Source organism: Oncorhynchus gorbuscha, linkage group LG14 (genome assembly GCF_021184085.1).
Source record: "Oncorhynchus gorbuscha isolate QuinsamMale2020 ecotype Even-year linkage group LG14, OgorEven_v1.0, whole genome shotgun sequence".
NCBI classification, from domain to species: domain Eukaryota; kingdom Metazoa; phylum Chordata; class Actinopteri; order Salmoniformes; family Salmonidae; genus Oncorhynchus; species Oncorhynchus gorbuscha.
The window spans coordinates 82,692,535-82,712,638 of NC_060186.1; the positions used below are offsets into that span (position 1 = coordinate 82,692,535).

General features: G+C 47.6%; 1 protein-coding gene across 2 annotated transcripts in view; it reads left to right on the forward strand.

Annotated features, from left to right (window-relative positions):
* Positions 1 to 20,104, forward strand: part of nbas (NBAS subunit of NRZ tethering complex) — a 284,978-nt gene that overhangs the window by 251,019 nt on the left and 13,855 nt on the right. For both annotated transcript variants that reach the window (XM_046299129.1, XM_046299130.1), the window contains exon 51: positions 11,841 to 11,980. In XM_046299129.1, the coding sequence (XP_046155085.1) occupies positions 11,841 to 11,980 (140 nt within the window). The remainder of the gene's footprint in view (positions 1 to 11,840; positions 11,981 to 20,104) is intronic.

Consider the following 20,104-nt stretch of genomic DNA (forward strand, 5'->3'; position numbering starts at 1 on the left):
CAGGGTCCTGTCTGTCTGAGGGAGAGTCTGTCCTCATCTCTCAGGGTCCTGTCTGTCTGAGGGAGAGGAGAGTCTGTCCTCATCTCTCAGGGTCCTGTCTGTCTGAGGGAGAGGAGAGTCTGTCCTCATCTCTCAGGGTCCTGTCTGTCTGAGGGAGAGGAGAGTCTGTCCTCATCTCTCAGGGTCCTGTCTGTCTGAGGGAGAGGAGAGTCTGTCCTCATCTCTCAGGGTCCTGTCTGTCTGAGGGAGAGTCTGTCCTCATCTCTCAGGGTCCTGTCTGTCTGAGGGAGAGGAGAGTCTGTCCTCATCTCTCAGGGTCCTGTCTGTCTGAGGGAGAGTCTGTCCTCATCTCTCAGGGTCCTGTCTGTCTGAGGGAGAGTCTGTCCTCATCTCTCTCAGGGTCCTGTCTGTCTGAGGGAGAGTCTGTCCTCATCTCTCAGGGTCCTGTCTGTCTGAGGGAGAGGAGAGTCTGTCCTCATCTCTCAGGGTCCTGTCTGTCTGAGGGAGAGTCTGTCCTCATCTCTCAGGGTCCTGTCTGTCTGAGGGAGAGGAGAGTCTGTCCTCATCTCTCAGGGTCCTGTCTGTCTGAGGGAGAGGAGAGTCTGTCCTCATCTCTCGCAGGGTTCTGTCATCATAGATGGTATTAGTGATGTTTTTTCCCTGTTAAACCATCATAGATGGTATTAGTGATGCTGTTTCCCTGTTAAACCATCATAGATGCTATTAGTGATGCTGTTTCCCTGTTAAACCATCATAGATGGTATTAGTGATGCTGTTTCCCTGTTAAACCATCATAGATGGTATTAGTGATGCTGTTTCCCTGTTAAACCATCATAGATGGTATTAGTGATGCTGTTTCACTGTTAAACCATCATAGATGGTATTAGTGATGCTGTTTCACTGTTAAACCATCATAGATGGTATTAGTGATGCTGTTTCCCTGTTAAACCATCATAGATGGTATTAGTGATGCTGTTTCCCTGTTAAACCATCATAGATGGTATTAGTGATGCTGTTTCCCTGTTAAACCATCATAGATGGTATTAGTGATGCTGTTTCCCTGTTAAACCATCATAGATGGTATTAGTCATGCTGTTTCCCTGTTAAACCATCATAGATGGTATTAGTGATGCTGTTTCCCTGTTAAACCATCATAGATGGTATTAGTGAATATGTCCGGTGTCAGTAAACGTCGGCAAACAAAAGCGTAATTAAATTGTTGCCAGCAGCGCAGTTCGTCACCAACGCCCTGGACAACATGAAAACAGCCTAACCAGCTCTGCTAGATGGTATTAGTGATGCTGTGTTGTCTCATAGATGGTTTGTGTCTGGAAACCATCATGGCTTGGGTGCTGTTTCCCTGATCTGTCGTATTAGTGAGGTCAGAACGCATCAGATCATTAGTGACCCTGCTAAACCATCATAGATGGTCCAGTGTGCGCTCTGTTAAAAGTAATGTTCAGTGAGCTGTTCTCATCATTGACTGTTTCTGTTAAACCATCAAGTAGCTAGCCTGTTAGCTTGGGTGCTGAATGGGTGGGGCTAAAGCTTCAGATGGGGTGTGTTAAAATCGATGCTGAATGGGTGGGGCTAAAGCTTCAGGGGGTGCTGAATGATAGCTGAATGGGTGGGGCTAAAGCTTCAGAGGGTGTGAACTGATGCTGAATGGGTGGGGCTAAAGCTTCAGGGGTGTGAATGATGCTGAATGGGTGGGGCTAAAGCTTCAGAGGGTGTGAACGATGCTGAATGGGTGGGGCTAAAGCTTCAGAGGGTGTGAACGATGCTGAATGGGTGGGGCTAAAGCTTCAGAGGGTGTGAACGATGCTGAATGGGTGGGGCTAAAGCTTCAGAGGGTGTGAACGATGCTGAATGGGTGGGGCTAAAGCTTCAGAGGGTGTGAACGATGCTGAATGGGTGGGGCTAAAGCTTCAGAGGGTGTGAACGATGCTGAATGGGTGGGGCTAAAGCTTCAGAGGGTGTGAACGATGCTGAATGGGTGGGGCTAAAGCTTCAGAGGGTGTGAACGATGCTGAATGGGTGGGGCTAAATCTTCAGGGGGTGTGAACGATGCTGAATGGGTGGGGCTAAAGCTTCAGGGGTGTGAACGATGCTGAATGGGTGGGGCTAAAGCTTCAGGGGGTGTGAACGATGCTGAATGGGTTGGGCTAAAGCTTCAGAGGGTGTGAACGATGCTGAATGGGTGGGGCTAAAGCTTCAGGGGGTGTGAACGATGCTGAATGGGTGGGGCTAAAGCTTCAGGGGGTGTGAACGATGCTGAATGGGTTGGGCTAAAGCTTCAGAGGGTGTGAACGATGCTGAATGGGTGGGGCTAAAGCTTCAGGGGGTGTGAACGATGCTGAATGGGTGGGGCTAAAGCTTCAGAGGGTGTGAACGATGCTGAATGGGTGGGGCTAAAGCTTCAGGGGGTGTGACTCCTCATACAGTGTGCGCTCCGAGATCGAAACGCTCTTTATTTACGCACGACCTGAGAATCTCTATGCACCCTGGAGATGACATCACATATTGATCTCCACCAATCTCTATGCACCCTGGAGATGACATCACATGTTGATCTCCACCAATCTCTACCCTGCACCCTGGAGATGACATCACATGTTGATCTCCACCAATCTCTATGCACCCTGGAGAAAACCACGAGTTGTAATTATTGATGCTAAAGACAAATAGACAAAGGTCATCCCTGTCTGGTTCCTTCTTGATAACGTAAATAATTCAGAGATCTGTCCATTTGTTCATTTAGCTGCTTTAGGGGATTTATACAACAGCTCAATCCAGGAAATAAATACTGGACCAAAACTAAACTTTAAAAATAATAATAATTAAACAGCCACCGATGGAACGCTTCTATTGATACTGTCCCTTCTGGAGCGTTCCATTCCCTGGTATGATGATCAATGGAGGTGGCCTGAAGACACACTATTCCATATGAAACCTGCAGGCTCTGATTGAATCACCGTCTGGACTACACGTTCAAATCCGCATGACATTGAATCCCTTATATTTTAAGTAGGGTGAGATTGTACTCATTTGGGATGGAAGTGTGTAGAAAAGTCCTCTGGGAATCGATCATTACCAGTAGATTTCACATTTTGTAGATCACCAGCTCACCTAGGGAATCGTTCCTCTGATTCACTTCTAATTGGCCTTGTTAAGGAAATTGTCTATCTTTCTTTGAACTTTTGTTTTCGGGTTTGATACAGTTTGGGATAACAATGTTGTATAAAGACTTGAGTTAATTTCAGAAGAATTCATTATTATTCTGCCATCTGGGGTCCATTGTTATTCTGCCATCTGGGGTCCATTGTTATTCTGCCATCTGGGGTCCATTGTTATTCTGCCATCTGGGGTCCATTGTTATTCTGCCATCTGGGGTCCATTGTTATTCTGCCATCTGGGGTCCATTGTTATTCCACCACTGACACTCACACACGGTATATATATGGTATTATTACTGTGTTTTGTATCGTATTAGCGCCCAGACCATGCTATGAATCCTGGGTACGGTTCTGTGTGGATTTCAATACTTTTTATATTTAATGGATTGTTTAATATTTAATCATTGAGGGCTGCTCCCTTCAAATCAATGTGATGCACTGCTACCGAGCGGGAGAGAGACGGGGGAGGGGGTGAGAGGAGGTGATTGGGGAGAGAGAGGGGGTGAGCGAGGGGGTGAGAGGAGGGAGAGCGGGGGTGAGAGGAGGGAGAGCGACGGGGTGAGAGGAGGGAGAGCGACGGGGTGAGAGGAGGGAGAGCGACGGGGTGAGAGGAGGGAGAGCGACGGGGTGAGAGGAGGGAGAGCGACGGGGTGAGAGGAGGGAGAGCGACGGGGTGAGGAGAGGGGGTGAGAGGAGGGAGAGCGACGGGGTGAGAGGAGGGAGAGCGACGGGGTGAGAGGAGGGGAGCGACGGGGTGAGAGGAGGGGAGGACGGGGTGAGAGGAGGGAGAGCGACGGGGTGAGAGGAGGGAGAGCGACGGGGTGAGAGGGATTGGGAGAGAGGGGGTTGAGAGGAGGGAGAGCGACGTGGTGAGAGGAGGAGGAGGGGGAGGGGGAGCGACGGGGTGAGAGAGGAGGGAGAGCGACGTGGTGAGAGGAGGGAGAGCGACGGGTGAGAGGAGGGAGAGCGACGGGGTGAGAGGAGGGAGAGCGACGGGGTGAGAGGAGGGAGAGCGACGGGGTGAGAGGAGGGAGAGCGACGGGGTGAGAGGAGGTGATTGGGAGAGAGGGGGTTGAGAGGAGGGAGAGCGACGTGGTGAGAGGAGGAGGAGGGAGAGGAGGAGGGAGAGCGACGTGGTGAGAGGAGGAGGGAGAGCGACGTGGTGAGAGGAGGGAGAGCGACGGGGTGAGAGGAGGGAGAGCGACGGGGTGAGAGGAGGGAGAGCGACGGGGTGAGAGGAGGGAGAGCGACGGGGTGAGAGGAGGAGGGAGAGCGACGGGGTGAGAGGAGGAGGGAGAGCGACGGGGTGAGAGGAGGGGGGAGAGCGACGGGGTGAGAGGAGGGGGGAGAGCGACGGGGTGAGAGGAGGAGGGAGAGCGACGGGGTGAGAGGAGGAGGGAGAGCGACGGGGTGAGAGGAGGAGGGAGAGCGAGGGGGTGAGAGGAGGAGGGAGAGCGAGGTGGTGAGAGGAGGCGGGAGAGCGAGGTGGTGAGAGGAGGCGGGAGAGCGAGGTGGTGAGAGGAGGAGGGAGAGCGAGGTGGTGAGAGGAGGCGGGAGAGCGAGGTGGTGAGAGGAGGAGGGAGAGCGAGGTGGTGAGAGGAGGAGGGAGAGCGACGTGGTGAGAGGAGGAGGGAGAGCGACGTGCTGAGAGGAGGAGGAGGAGGGAGAGCGACGTGCTGAGAGGAGGAGGGAGAGCGACCGATTCTCTCCTTTTCTCACCCCCTTATTGTCCTTCCATGTCCGTTTGACAATTATCTCTCCAAATTCTCCTCTCAAATCAAATCAAATTTATTTATATAGCCCTTCGTACATCAGCTGATATCTCAAAGTGCTGTACAGAAACCCAGCCTAAAACCCCAAACAGCAAGCAATGCAGGTGTAGAAGCACGGTGGCTAGGAAAAACTCCCTAGAAAGGCCAAAACCTAGGAAGAAACCTAGAGAGGAACCAGGCTATGTGGGGTGGCCAGTCCTCTTCTGGCTGTGCCGGGTGGAGATTATAACAGAACATGGCCAAGATGTTCAAATGTTCATAAATGACCAGCATTGTCGAATAATAATAAGGCAGAACAGTTGAAACTGGAGCAGCAGCACGGCCAGGTGGACTGGGGACAGCAAGGAGTCATCATGTCAGGTAGTCCTGGGGCATGGTCCTAGGACTCAGGTCCTCCGAGAGAGAGAAAGAAAGAGAGAAGGAGAGAATTAGCGAAAGCACACTTAGATTCACACAGGACACCAAATAGGACAGGAGAAGTACTCCAGATATAACAAACTGACCCTAGCCCCCCGACACATAAACTACTGCAGCATAAATACTGGAGGCTGAGACAGGAGGGGTGAGGAGACACTGTGGCCCCATCCGAGGACACCCCTGGACAGGGCCAAACAGGAAGGATATAACCCCACCCACTTTGCCAAAGCACAGCCCCCACACCACTAGAGGGATATCTTCAACCACCAACTTACCATCCCGAGACAAGGCTGAGTATAGCCCACAAAATATCTCCGCCATGGCACAACCCAAGGAGGGGGGCGCCAACCCAGACATAATGACCACATCAGTGAATCAACCCACTCAGGTGACGCACCACTTCCAGGGACGGCATGAGAGAGCCCCAGGAAGCCAGTGACTCAGCCCCTGTAATAGGGTTAGAGGCAGAGAATCCTCTCACCTCCCTCCCTCCTCTCCTTCCTCCTCCCTTTCCTCTCCTTCTCCATTTCGCCACACTCTCTCCTCTCTCCTCCTCCCTCTCTCCTCACCTCTCCTCCTCCCCTCTTCCTCTCCTCCTCCCACCTCCGTCTCTCCTCACCTCTCTTCCTCCCCTCTTCCTCTCCTCCCACCTCTCCTCTCTCTGTCTCTCCTCACCTCTCCTCCTCCCCTCTTCGTCTCCTCCTCCCACCTCTCCTCCCTCCGTCTCTCCTCACCTCTCCTCCTCCCCTCTTCCTCTCTTCCTTCCCCCTCTCCTCCTCCCACCTCTCCTCTCCTCCTCCCACCTGTCCTCTCTCCTCACCTCTCCTCCTCCCCTCTTCCTCTCCTCCTTCCTCCCTCCTCTCCTCCTCCCACCTCTCCTCTCTCCCTCTCTCTTCACATATCCTCCTCCCCTCTTCCTTCCCTCCTCTCCTCCTCCCACCTCTCTTCTCTCCCTCTCTCCTCACCTCTCCTCCTCCCCTCTTCCTCTCCTCCTTCCTCCCTCCTCTCCTCCTCCCACCTCTCCTCTCTCCCTCTCTCTTCACCTCTCCTCCTCCCCTCTTCCTTCCCTCCTCTCCTCCAGTGAAGACCTGATGTCTCATACTGCTAGGCTCTGCCCATCCTAAATTAAAGCTGATTGGCCACGTCACTGCAGTGACCCCTGACCTGTTGCATGACAGATTAGCTGTTTTAAATGTTTGCCAGTCTCTCTGCCTCTGCAGGCCTCTGCATTATTCAATACCTGTGAGAGGAGATCACTCTCTCTTTCTACCTCTCCATTCCTCTTCCTCCCATTCCACTATCTAGGTCTCCTTCACCTCTCTCTCTCTCTCTCTCTCTCTCTGTTCCTCTCTCTATGTCTCTCTCTCTCCATCTCTCTCTCTCTTTTGCGTGCTCAATCTCTCGCCCTCAATCTCTCTCCCTCAATCTCTCTCTCTCTCGCCATCGCTCTCCATCGATCTCTTGACAGTACCAGTCAACAGTTTGGACACATCTACTCATTCCAGGTTTTTTCTTTATTTTTACTATTTTCTACATTGTAGAAGACATCACAACTATGAAATAACACACATGGAATCATGTAGTAAACGAAAAAGTGTTAAACAAATCTATGGTATTTTATATTTTCTAGATTCTTCAAAGTAAGCACCATTTGCATTCTCTCAACCAGCTTCACCTGCAATGCTATTCCAAGAGTTTTAAATGAGTTCCCACATATGCTGAGCACTTGTTGGCTTCTTTTCCTTCACTTTTCCGTCCAACTCATCCCAAACCATCTCAATTGGGTTGAGGTCAGGTGATTGTGGAGGCCAGGTCATCTGATGCAGCACTCCACTCCACTCTCCTTGGTCAAATAGCTCTTACTCAGCCTGGAGGTGTGTTGGGTCATTGTCCTGTTGAAAACAAATGATAGTCCCATTGAGCGCAAACCAGATGGGATGGTGTATCACTGCAGAATCCTGTGGTAACCATGCTGGTTAAGTGTGCCTTGAATTCTAAATAAATCACAGACAATATCACCAGCAAAGCACCCCCACACCATCACACCTCCTCCTCCATGCTTCACAGTGGGAACCACATATGCAGAGATCATCCATTCACCTACTCTGCGTCTCACAAAGACATGGCGGTTGGGACCAAAAATCTAAAATGTCTCATCAGCCCAAAGGACAGATTTCCACCAGTCTATTGTCCATTACTCGTGTTTCTTGGCCCAAGATAGTCTCTTCTTATTGGTGTCCTTTAGTGGTGTTTTATCTGCAGCAATTCCACCATGAAGGCCTGATTCACACAGTCTCCTCTGAACAGTTGATGTTGAGATGTGTCTGTTACTTGAACTCTGTGAAGCATTTATTTGGGCTGAAATTACTGAGGCTGGTAACTCTAATGAACTTATCCTTTGCAGCAGAGGTAACAACACAACTGATTGGCTCAAATGCATTTAGAAGGAAATAAATTCCACAAATTTAAGTTTAACAAGGGACACCTGTTAATTGAAATGCATTCCAGGTGACTACCTCATGAAGCTGGTTGAGAGAATGCCGGGAGTGTTCAAAACTGTCATTAAGGCAAAGGGAGGCTACTTTAAAGTATCTCAAATAGAAAATATATATTTATTCGTTTAATCATTTTTTTGTTGGTTACTACATGATTCCATATGTGTTATTTCATAGTTTTGATGTCTTCAATATTCTACAATGTAGAAAATAGTAAAAATAACGAGAACCCCTGAAATGAGTAGATGAGTCCTAAAACGTTTGCCTGGTAGTGCATATACAGTGAGGATGTAACTGGTTAACCACAGGCACCACATGGTCAAACTGCTACTGATGCTGATGCTGGATTCATTGTGTAGATGTGTCTGTGTATTACCCAGACTGATGCTGGGGCTGGATTCAATGCTCAATGCACTGAGAAACATCATCTCTGTGTGTGTGCCTGATTAAAAGCCCTGGTGTGTGTGTGTGTGTGTGTGTGTGTGTGTGTGTGTGTGTGTGTGTGTGTGTGTGTGTGTGTGTGTGTGTGTGTGTGTGTGTGTGTGTGTGTGTGTGTGTGTGTGTGTGTGTGTGTGTGTGTGTGTGTGTGTGTGTGTGTGTGTGTGTGAGAAACGAGAGCACTCAGTGTGATGTCATTACATCAATAGCTCTTAATCCAGCCACTCAGCTGGCGCGCTCACACACACTCATACATACACACATTATAAACCTGATAATTCAGCTGGCAAGAACACTCATTTGAGATAGTTGGAGAGAAAGAGAGAGGGGTTGAGAGAGAGAGGGGGGTTGAGATAGTTGGAGAGAAAGAGAGAGGGGTTGAGATAGTTGGAGAGAGCGAGGGGGTTGAGATAGTTGAGAGAGAGAGAGAGGGGTTGAGAGAGAGGGGGTTGAGATAGTTGGAGAGAGAGAGAGAGGGGTTGAGAGAGAGAGGGGGTTGAGATAGTTGGAGAGAAAGAGAGAGGGGTTGAGATAGTTGGAGAGAGAGAGGGGGTGGAGATAGTTGGAGAGAGAGAGAGAGGGGTTGAGATAGTTGGGAGAGAGAGAGGGGGTTGAGAGAGAGAGGGGGTTGAGATAGTTGGAGAGAAAGAGAGAGGGGTTGAGAGAGAGAGAGGGGTTGAGATAGTTGGAGAGAAAGAGAGAGGGGTTGAGATAGTTGGAGAGAAAGAGAGAGGGGGTTGAGATAGTTGGAGAGAAAGAGAGAGGGGGTTGAGATAGTTGGAGAGAAAAGAGAGGGGTTGAGATAGTTGGAGAGAGAGAAAAGGGTTGAGATAGTTGCAGAGAGAGAGAGGGGTTGAGATAGTTGGAGAGAGAGAGAGGGGGGGTTGAGATAGTTGGAGAGAGAGAGAGAGGGGGTTGAGATAGTTGGAGAGAGAGAGGGGGTTGAGATAGTTGGAGAGAGAGGGGTTGAGAGAGAGAGAGGGGTTGAGATAGTTGGGAGAGAGAGGGGGTTGAGATAGTTGCAGAGAGAGAGAAAAGGGTTGAGATAGTTGCAGAGAGAGAGAAAAGGGTTGAGATAGTTGCAGAGAGAGAGAGAGGGGTTGAGATAGTTGGAGAGAGAGAGGGGGTTGAGATAGTTGGAGAGAGAGGGGGTTGAGATAGTTGGAGAGAGAGAGAGGGGTTGAGATAGTTGGAGAGAGAGAGAGGGGTTGAGATAGTTGGAGAGAGAGAGGGGTGTTGAGATAGTTGGAGAGAGAGAGAGAGGGGTTGAGAGAGAGGGGGGTTGAGATAGTTGGAGAGAGAGAGAGAGGGGGGGTTGAGATAGTTGGAGAGAGAGAGGGGGTGTTGAGAGAGAGAGAGGGGTTGAGATAGTTGGAGAGAGAGGGGGTTGAGATAGTTGCAGAGAGAGAGGGGGTTGAGATAGTTGCAGAGAGAGAGAGGGGTTGAGATAGTTGGAGAGAGAGAAGGGGGTTGAGATAGTTGGGAGAGAGGGGGTTGAGATAGTTGCAGAGAGAGGGGGTTGAGATAGTTGGAGAGAGAGAGAGGGGTTGAGATAGTTGGAGAGAGAGAGAGGGGTTGAGATAGTTGGAGAGAGAGAGAGGGGTTGAGATAGTTGGAGAGAGAGAGAGGGGTTGAGATAGTTGCAGAGAGAGAGGGGGGTTGAGATAGTTGGAGAGAGAGAGGGGGGGTTGAGATAGTTGGAGAGAGAGAGGGGGTTGAGATAGTTGGAGAGAGAGAGAGGGGTTGAGATAGTTGGGAGAGAGAGGGAGTTGAGATAGTTGGAGAGAGAGAGAGGGGTTGAGATAGTTGAGAGAGAGAGAGGGGTTGAGATAGTTGGAGAGAGAGAGGGGTTGAGATAGTTGGAGAGAGAGAGAGGGGTTGAGATAGTTGGAGAGAGAGAGGGGTTGAGATAGTTGGAGAGAGAGAGAGGGGTTGAGATAGTTGGAGAGAGAGGGGGTTGAGATAGTTGCAGAGAGAGAGGGGTTGAGATAGTTGGAGAGAGAGGGGGGAGCGATGCGGGTTAAGAGGAGAGTAGAGGGTTTATTTTAATCACTTAAAACCTTCCTGGTAAATGTTATGGCATTTTCTTTCTTCTTGACAGCCTCCTCTTCCTCCTCTCCTCCCACTCCATCTCTCTCTCTCCCTCCCTCTCTCTCCCCCTCCCTCTCTCCCCCTCCCTCTCTCTCTCTCCCCTCCTCTCTCCCCTCCTCTCTCTCTCCCCCCCTCTCTCTCTCCCTCTCTCTCTCCCTCCCCCTCTCTCTCTCCCCCCTCCTCTCTCTCTCCCCCTCCTCTCTCTCTCCCCCTCCTCTCTCTCCCCCCTCTCTCTCTCTCCCCCTCCTCTCTCTCTCTCCCCCTCCTCTCTCTCTCTCCTCCTCTCTCTCTCCCCCTCTCTCTCTCTCTCCCCCTCCTCTCTCTCTCTCCCTCTCTCTCCTCTCTCTCTCCCTCTCTCTCCTCCCTCTCTCTCTCTCCCCCTCCTCTCTCTCTCTCCCCCTCTCTCTCTCCTCCTCTCTCTCCCCTCTCTCTCTCTCTCTCTCCTCTCTCTCTCCCCCTCCCTCTCTCTCTCCCCCTCCTCTCTCTCCCCCTCCTCTCTCTCTCCCCCTCCCTCTCTCTCCCCCTCCCTCTCTCTCCCCCTCCCTCTCTCTCCCCCTCCCTTTCTGTCTCCCCCTCCCTCTCTCTCCCCCTCCTCTCTCTCCCCCTCCCTCTCTCTCTCCCCCTCCTCTCTCTCTCCCCCTCCTCTCTCTCTCCCCCTCCTCTCTCTCTCCCCCTCCCTCTCTCTCTCCCCCTCCCTTTCTGTCTCCCCCTCCCTTTCTGTCCTTTCTCTCTCCCCCTCCCTCTCTCTCTCCCCCTCCTCTCTCTCTCCCCCTCCTCTCTCTCTCCCCCTCCTCTCTCTCTCCCCCTCTCTCTCTCCCCCTCTCTCTCCCCCCCCTCTCTCTCTCTCCTCTCCTCCTCTCCTCTCCCCTCCCTCTCTCCCCCTCCCTTTCTGTCTCCCCCTCCCTTTCTGTCTCCCCCTCCCTTTCTGTCTCCCCCTCCCTCTCTCTCCCCCTCCCTCTCTCTCCCCCTCCCTCTCTCTCCCCCTCCCTCTCTCTCCCCCTCCCTCTCTCTCCCCCTCCCTCTCTCTCCCCCTCCCTCTCTCTCTCCCCCTCCCTCTCTCTCCCCCTCCTCTCTCTCTCCCCCTCCTCCTCTCTCCCCCTCCTCCTCTCTCCCCCTCCTCTCTCTCTCTCTCTCCTCTCCCTCCTCCCTCCCTCTCTCCCCCTCCCTTTTTCTCCCCCCTCTCTCTCTCTCCCCTCCTCCCTCTCTCTCCCCCTCCCTTTTTCTTTCCCCCCCTCTCTCTCTCTCCCTCTCTCTCTCCCCCCTCCTCCCTCTCTCCCCCTCCCCTCTCTCCCCCTCTCTCTCTCCCCCTCCCCTCTCTCCCCCTCTCTCTCTCCCCCTCCTCCCTCTCTCCCCCTCTCTCTCCCCCTCCTCCCTCTCTCCCCCTCTCTCTCTCCCCCCTCCCTTTCTGTCTCCCCTCCTCTCTCTCTCCCCCTCCTCTCTCTTTCTGTCAGGTGGAGATGGATGACATAGACAATGAGGAGAAGAGGTATCGTCTCTTCCTCCAGCTGCTAGGCGACAGCAGGAAGTGGGAGGAGCTTCAGCAGCTGATGCTCCTCCTCCAGGCGTGGCCGCCTATGATGAAAGAGGAAGTGTAAGTGTATTTGATGTGATTTTTTGTCTCTAGTTCAATTCTGATTCTCTACCAGTCTCCCAAGGGTTGCACTCATTCACTCCCCTTTAAAAGATTGATGGATAGTGGGAGGGAGGGACAGACATGATATTAAGGAGGGAGAGAAAGAGAGGGAGGAGGGAGAGAAGGAGAGGAGGGGGTAAGGTGAGGAGGGGTGGAAGGAGGGAGAGAAAGAGGGGTGGAAGGAGAGAAAGAGAGGGGGAAAGGAGAGGAGGGGTGGAAGGAGGGAGAGAAGGAGAGGAGGGGTGGGAGGAGGGAGAGAAAGAGGGGTGGAAGGAGAGAAAGAGAGGGAAAGGAGAGGAGAGATGGAAGGAGGGAGAGAAGGGGTGGGAGGAGGGAGAGAAAGAGGGGGAAAGGAGAGAAAGAGAGGGTGGAAGGAGAGGGGTGGAAGGAGGGAGAGAAAGAGGGGGTAAGGAAAGTATTATTAGTATCATGTTTCCCATGTCAATAAAGACCTTAAATTAGGGAGGGAGGGATGAGAGGGAGGGAGGGAAGGAGGGGGAGAGGAGAGGGAGGGATGGGAGGGAGGGGGAGAGGGAGGGAGGGAGGGGGAGAGGAGAGTGAGGGAGCGAGAGGAGAGGGAGGGATGGGAGGGAGGGGGAGAGGAGAGGGAGGGATGGGGGGGAGAGGGAGGGAGGGAGGGACAAAATGTTAAAAAAGAGAAATAGAGACTCTCTCACTCTGCGTCTGTCTGTCAGACACTACCTGTTACCACTAGTATTACAGACACTACCTGTTACCACTAGTATTACAGACACTCCCTGTTACCACTAGTATTACAGACACTACCTGTTACCACTAGTTACCACTAGTATTACAGACACTACCTGTTACCACTAGTTACCACTAGTATTACAGACACTACCTGTTACCACTAGTATTACAGACACTACCTGTTACCACTAGTATTACAGACACTACCTGTTACCACTAGTATTACAGACACTACCTGTTACCACTAGTTACCACTAGTATTACAGACACTACCTGTTACCACTAGTTACCACTAGTATTACAGACACTACCTGTTACCACTAGTATTACAGACACTACCTGTTACCACTAGTATTACAGACACTACCTGTTACCACTAGTATTACAGACACTACCTGTTACCACTAGTATTACAGACACTACCTGTTACCACTAGTATTACAGACACTACCTGTTACCACTAGTATTACAGACACTACCTGTTACCACTAGTATTACAGACACTACCTGTTACCACTAGTATTACAGACACTACCTGTTACCACTAGTATTACAGACACTACCTGTTACCACTAGTATTACAGACACCTACCACTAGTATTACAGACACTACCTGTTACCACTAGTATTACAGACACTACCTGTTACCACTAGTATTACAGACACTACCTGTTACCACTAGTATTACAGACACTACCTGTTACCACTAGTATTACAGACACTACCTGTTACCACTAGTTACCACTAGTATTACAGACACTACCTGTTACCACTAGTATTACAGACACTACCTGTTACCACACTAGTATTACAGACACTACCTGTTACCACTAGTATTACAGACACTACCTGTTACCACTGTATTACAGACACTACCTGTTACCACTAGTATTACAGACACTACCTGTTACCACTAGTATTACAGACACTACCTGTTACCACTAGTATTACAGACACTACCTGTTACCACTAGTATTACAGACACTACCTGTTACCACTAGTATTACAGACACTACCTGTTACCACTAGTATTACAGACACTACCTGTTACCACTAGTATTACAGACACTACCTGTTACCACTAGTACCACTTACAGACACTACCTGTTACCACTAGTATTACAGACACTACCTGTTACCACTAGTATTACAGACACTACCTGTTACCACTAGTATTACAGACACTACCTGTTACCACTAGTATTACAGACACTACCTGTTACCACTAGTTACCACTAGTATTACAGACACTACCTGTTACCACTAGTATTACAGACACTACCTGTTACCACTAGTATTACAGACACTACCTGTTACCACTAGTTACCACTAGTATTACAGACACTACCTGTTACCACTAGTATTACAGACACTACCTGTTACCACTAGTATTACAGACACTACCTGTTACCACTAGTATTACAGACACTACCTGTTACCACTAGTATTACAGACACTACCTGTTACCACTAGTATTACAGACACTACCTGTTACCACTAGTTACCACTAGTATTACAGACACTACCTGTTACCACTAGTTACCACTAGTATTACAGACACTACCTGTTACCACTAGTTACCACTAGTATTACAGACACTACCTGTTACCACTAGTATTACAGACACTACCTGTTACCACTAGTATTACAGACACTACCTGTTACCACTAGTATTACAGACACTACCTGTTACCACTAGTTACCACTAGTATTACAGACACTACCACTAGTTACCACTAGTTACCGCTAGTATTACAGACACTACCACTAGTTACCACTAGTTACCGCTAGTATTACAGACACTACCACTAGTTACTACTAGTTACCGCTAGTATTACAGACACTACCTGTTACCACTAGTATTACAGACACTACCACTAGTTACCACTAGTTACCACTAGTATTACAGACACTACCTGTTACCACTAGTTACCACTAGTAATACAGACACTACCACTAGTTACCACTAGTTACCGCTAGTATTACAGACACTACCTGTTACCACTAGTTACCACTAGTATTACAGACACTACCACTAGTTACCACTAGTTACCGCTAGTATTACAGACACTACCTGTTACCACTAGTTACCGCTAGTATTACAGACACTACCTGTTACCACTAGTTACCGCTAGTATTACAGACACTACCTGTTACCACTAGTATTACAGACACTACCTGTTACCACTAGTTACCACTAGTATTACAGACACTACCACTAGTTACCACTAGTTACCGCTAGTATTACAGACACTACCACTAGTTACCACTAGTTACCGCTAGTATTACAGACACTACCTGTTACCACTAGTTACCACTAGTATTACAGACACTACCACTAGTTACCACTAGTATTACAGACACTACCACTAGTTACCACTAGTTACCACTAGTATTACAGACACTACCTGTTACCACTAGTTACCACTAGTAATACAGACACTACCACTAGTTACCACTAGTTACCGCTAGTATTACAGACACTACCACTAGTTACCACTAGTTACCGCTAGTATTACAGACACTACCTGTTACCACTAGTTACCACTAGTATTACAGACACTACCACTAGTTACCACTAGTATTACAGACACTACCACTAGTTACCACTAGTTACCGCTAGTATTACAGACACTACCTGTTACCACTAGTTACCACTAGTATTACAGACACTACCACTAGTTACCACTAGTTACCGCTAGTATTACAGACACTACCTGTTACCACTAGTTACCACTAGTATTACAGACACTACCTGTTACCACTAGTATTACAGACACTACCTGTTACCACTAGTTACCACTAGTATTACAGACACTACCACTAGTTACCACTAGTTACTGCTAGTATTACAGACACTACCTGTTACCACTAGTTACCACTAGTATTACAGACACTACCTGTTACCACTAGTATTACAGACACTACCTGTTACCACTAGTTACCACTAGTATTACAGACACTACCTGTTACCACTAGTATTACAGACACTACCTGTTACCACTAGTTACCACTAGTATTACAGACACTACCTGTTACCACTAGTATTACAGACACTACCTGTTACCACTAGTATTACAGACACTACCTGTTACCACTAGTATTACAGACACTACCTGTTACCACTAGTATTACAGACACTACCTGTTACCACTAGTATTACAGACACTACCTGTTACCACTAGTATTACAGACACTACCTGTTACCACTAGTTACCACTAGTATTACAGACACTACCTGTTACCACTAGTATTACAGACACTACCTGTTACCACTAGTATTACAGACACTACCTGTTACCACTAGTATTACAGACACTACCTGTTACCACTAGTATTACAGACACTACCTGTTACCACTAGTTACCACTAGTATTACAGACACTACCTGTTACCACTAGTTACCGCTAGTATTACAGACACTACCTGTTACCACTAGTTACCACTAGTATTACAGACACTACCTGTTACCACTAGTATTACAGACACTACCTGTTACCACTAGTATTACAGACACTACCTGTTACCACTAGTTACCGCTAGTATTACAGACACTACCTGTTACCACTAGTATTACAGACACTACCTGTTACCACTAGTTACCACTAGTATTACAGACACTACCACTAGTTACCGCTAGTATTACAGACACTACCACTAGTTACCACTAGTTACCGCTAGTATTACAGACACTACCACTAGTTACTACTAGTTACCGCTAGTATTACAGACACTACCTGTTACCACTAGTATTACAGACACTACCACTAGTTACCACTAGTTACCACTAGTATTACAGACACTACCTGTTACCACTAGTTACCACTAGTAATACAGACACTACCACTAGTTACCACTAGTTACCGCTAGTATTACAGACACTACCTGTTACCACTAGTTACCACTAGTATTACAGACACTACCACTAGTTACCACTAGTTACCGCTAGTATTACAGACACTACCTGTTACCACTAGTTACCGCTAGTATTACAGACACTACCTGTTACCACTAGTTACCGCTAGTATTACAGACACTACCTGTTACCACTAGTATTACAGACACTACCTGTTACCACTAGTTACCACTAGTATTACAGACACTACCACTAGTTACCACTAGTTACCGCTAGTATTACAGACACTACCACTAGTTACCACTAGTTACCGCTAGTATTACAGACACTACCTGTTACCACTAGTTACCGCTAGTATTACAGACACTACCTGTTACCACTAGTATTACAGACACTACCTGTTACCACTAGTTACCGCTAGTATTACAGACACTACCTGTTACCACTAGTTACCGCTAGTATTACAGACACTACCTGTTACCACTAGTATTACAGACACTACCTGTTACCACTAGTTACCACTAGTATTACAGACACTACCACTAGTTACCACTAGTTACCGCTAGTATTACAGACACTACCACTAGTTACCACTAGTTACCGCTAGTATTACAGACACTACCTGTTACCACTAGTTACCACTAGTATTACAGACACTACCACTAGTTACCACTAGTATTACAGACACTACCACTAGTTACCACTAGTTACCACTAGTATTACAGACACTACCTGTTACCACTAGTTACCACTAGTAATACAGACACTACCACTAGTTACCACTAGTTACCGCTAGTATTACAGACACTACCACTAGTTACCACTAGTTACCGCTAGTATTACAGACACTACCTGTTACCACTAGTTACCACTAGTATTACAGACACTACCACTAGTTACCACTAGTATTACAGACACTACCACTAGTTACCACTAGTTACCGCTAGTATTACAGACACTACCTGTTACCACTAGTTACCACTAGTATTACAGACACTACCACTAGTTACCACTAGTTACCGCTAGTATTACAGACACTACCTGTTACCACTAGTTACCACTAGTATTACAGACACTACCTGTTACCACTAGTATTACAGACACTACCTGTTACCACTAGTTACCACTAGTATTACAGACACTACCACTAGTTACCACTAGTTACCGCTAGTATTACAGACACTACCTGTTACCACTAGTTACCACTAGTATTACAGACACTACCTGTTACCACTAGTATTACAGACACTACCTGTTACCACTAGTTACCGCTAGTATTACAGACACTACCTGTTACCACTAGTATTACAGACACTACCTGTTACCACTAGTTACCACTAGTATTACAGACACTACCTGTTACCACTAGTATTACAGACACTACCTGTTACCACTAGTTACCACTAGTATTACAGACACTACCACTAGTTACCACTAGTTACCGCTAGTATTACAGACACTACCACTAGTTACCACTAGTTACCGCTAGTATTACAGACACTACCACTAGTTACTACTAGTTACCGCTAGTATTACAGACACTACCTGTTACCACTAGTTACCACTAGTATTACAGACACTACCACTAGTTACCACTAGTTACCACTAGTATTACAGACACTACCTGTTACCACTAGTTACCACTAGTAATACAGACACTACCACTAGTTACCACTAGTTACCGCTAGTATTACAGACACTACCTGTTACCACTAGTTACCACTATTATTACAGACACTACCACTAGTTACCACTAGTTACCGCTAGTATTACAGACACTACCTGTTACCACTAGTTACCGCTAGTATTACAGACACTACCTGTTACCACTAGTTACCGCTAGTATTACAGACACTACCTGTTACCACTAGTATTACAGACACTACCTGTTACCACTAGTTACCACTAGTATTACAGACACTACCACTAGTTACCACTAGTTACCGCTAGTATTACAGACACTACCACTAGTTACCACTAGTTACCGCTAGTATTACAGACACTACCTGTTACCACTAGTTACCACTAGTATTACAGACACTACCACTAGTTACCACTAGTATTACAGACACTACCACTAGTTACCACTAGTTACCACTAGTATTACAGACACTACCTGTTACCACTAGTTACCACTAGTAATACAGACACTACCACTAGTTACCACTAGTTACCGCTAGTATTACAGACACTACCACTAGTTACCACTAGTTACCGCTAGTATTACAGACACTACCTGTTACCACTAGTTACCACTAGTATTACAGACACTACCACTAGTTACCACTAGTATTACAGACACTACCACTAGTTACCACTAGTTACCGCTAGTATTACAGACACTACCTGTTACCACTAGTTACCACTAGTATTACAGACACTACCACTAGTTACCACTAGTTACCGCTAGTATTACAGACACTACCTGTTACCACTAGTTACCACTAGTATTACAGACACTACCTGTTACCACTAGTATTACAGACACTACCTGTTACCACTAGTTACCATTAGTAATACAGACACTACCACTAGTTACCACTAGTTACCGCTAGTATTACAGACACTACCACTAGTTACCACTAGTTACCGCTAGTATTACAGACACTACCTGTTACCACTAGTATTACAGACACTACCTGTTACCACTAGTTACCGCTAGTATTACAGACACTACCTGTTACCACTAGTATTACAGACACTACCTGTTACCACTAGTTACCACTAGTATTACAGACACTACCTGTTACCACTAGTATTACAGACACTACCTGTTACCACTAGTTACCACTAGTATTACAGACACTACCTGTTACCACTAGTATTACAGACACTACCTGTTACCACTAGTTACCACTAGTATTATAGACACTACCTGTTACCACTAGTTACCACTAGTATTATAGACACTACCTGTTACCACTAGTTACCACTAGTATTACAGACACTACCTGTTTACAAGTTACCACTAGTATTACAGACACTACCTGTTACCACTAGTATTACAGACACTACCTGTTACCACTAGTATTACAGACACTACATGTTACCACTAGTTACCACTAGTATTACAGACACTACCTGTTACCACTAGTATTACAGACACTACCTGTTACCACTAGTATTACAGACACTACCTGTTACCACTAGTTACCACTAGTATTACAGACACTACCTGTTACCACTAGTATTACAGACACTACCTGTTACCACTAGTTACCACTAGTATTACAGACACTACCACTAGTTACCACTAGTTACCGCTAGTATTACAGACACTACCTGTTACCACTAGTTACCACTAGTATTACAGACACTACCTGTTACCACTAGTATTACAGACACTACCTGTTACCACTAGTTACCACTAGTATTACAGACACTACCACTAGTTACCACTAGTTACCGCTAGTATTACAGACACTACCTGTTACCACTAGTTACCACTAGTATTACAGACACTACCTGTTACCACTAGTATTACAGACACTACCTGTTACCACTAGTTACCGCTA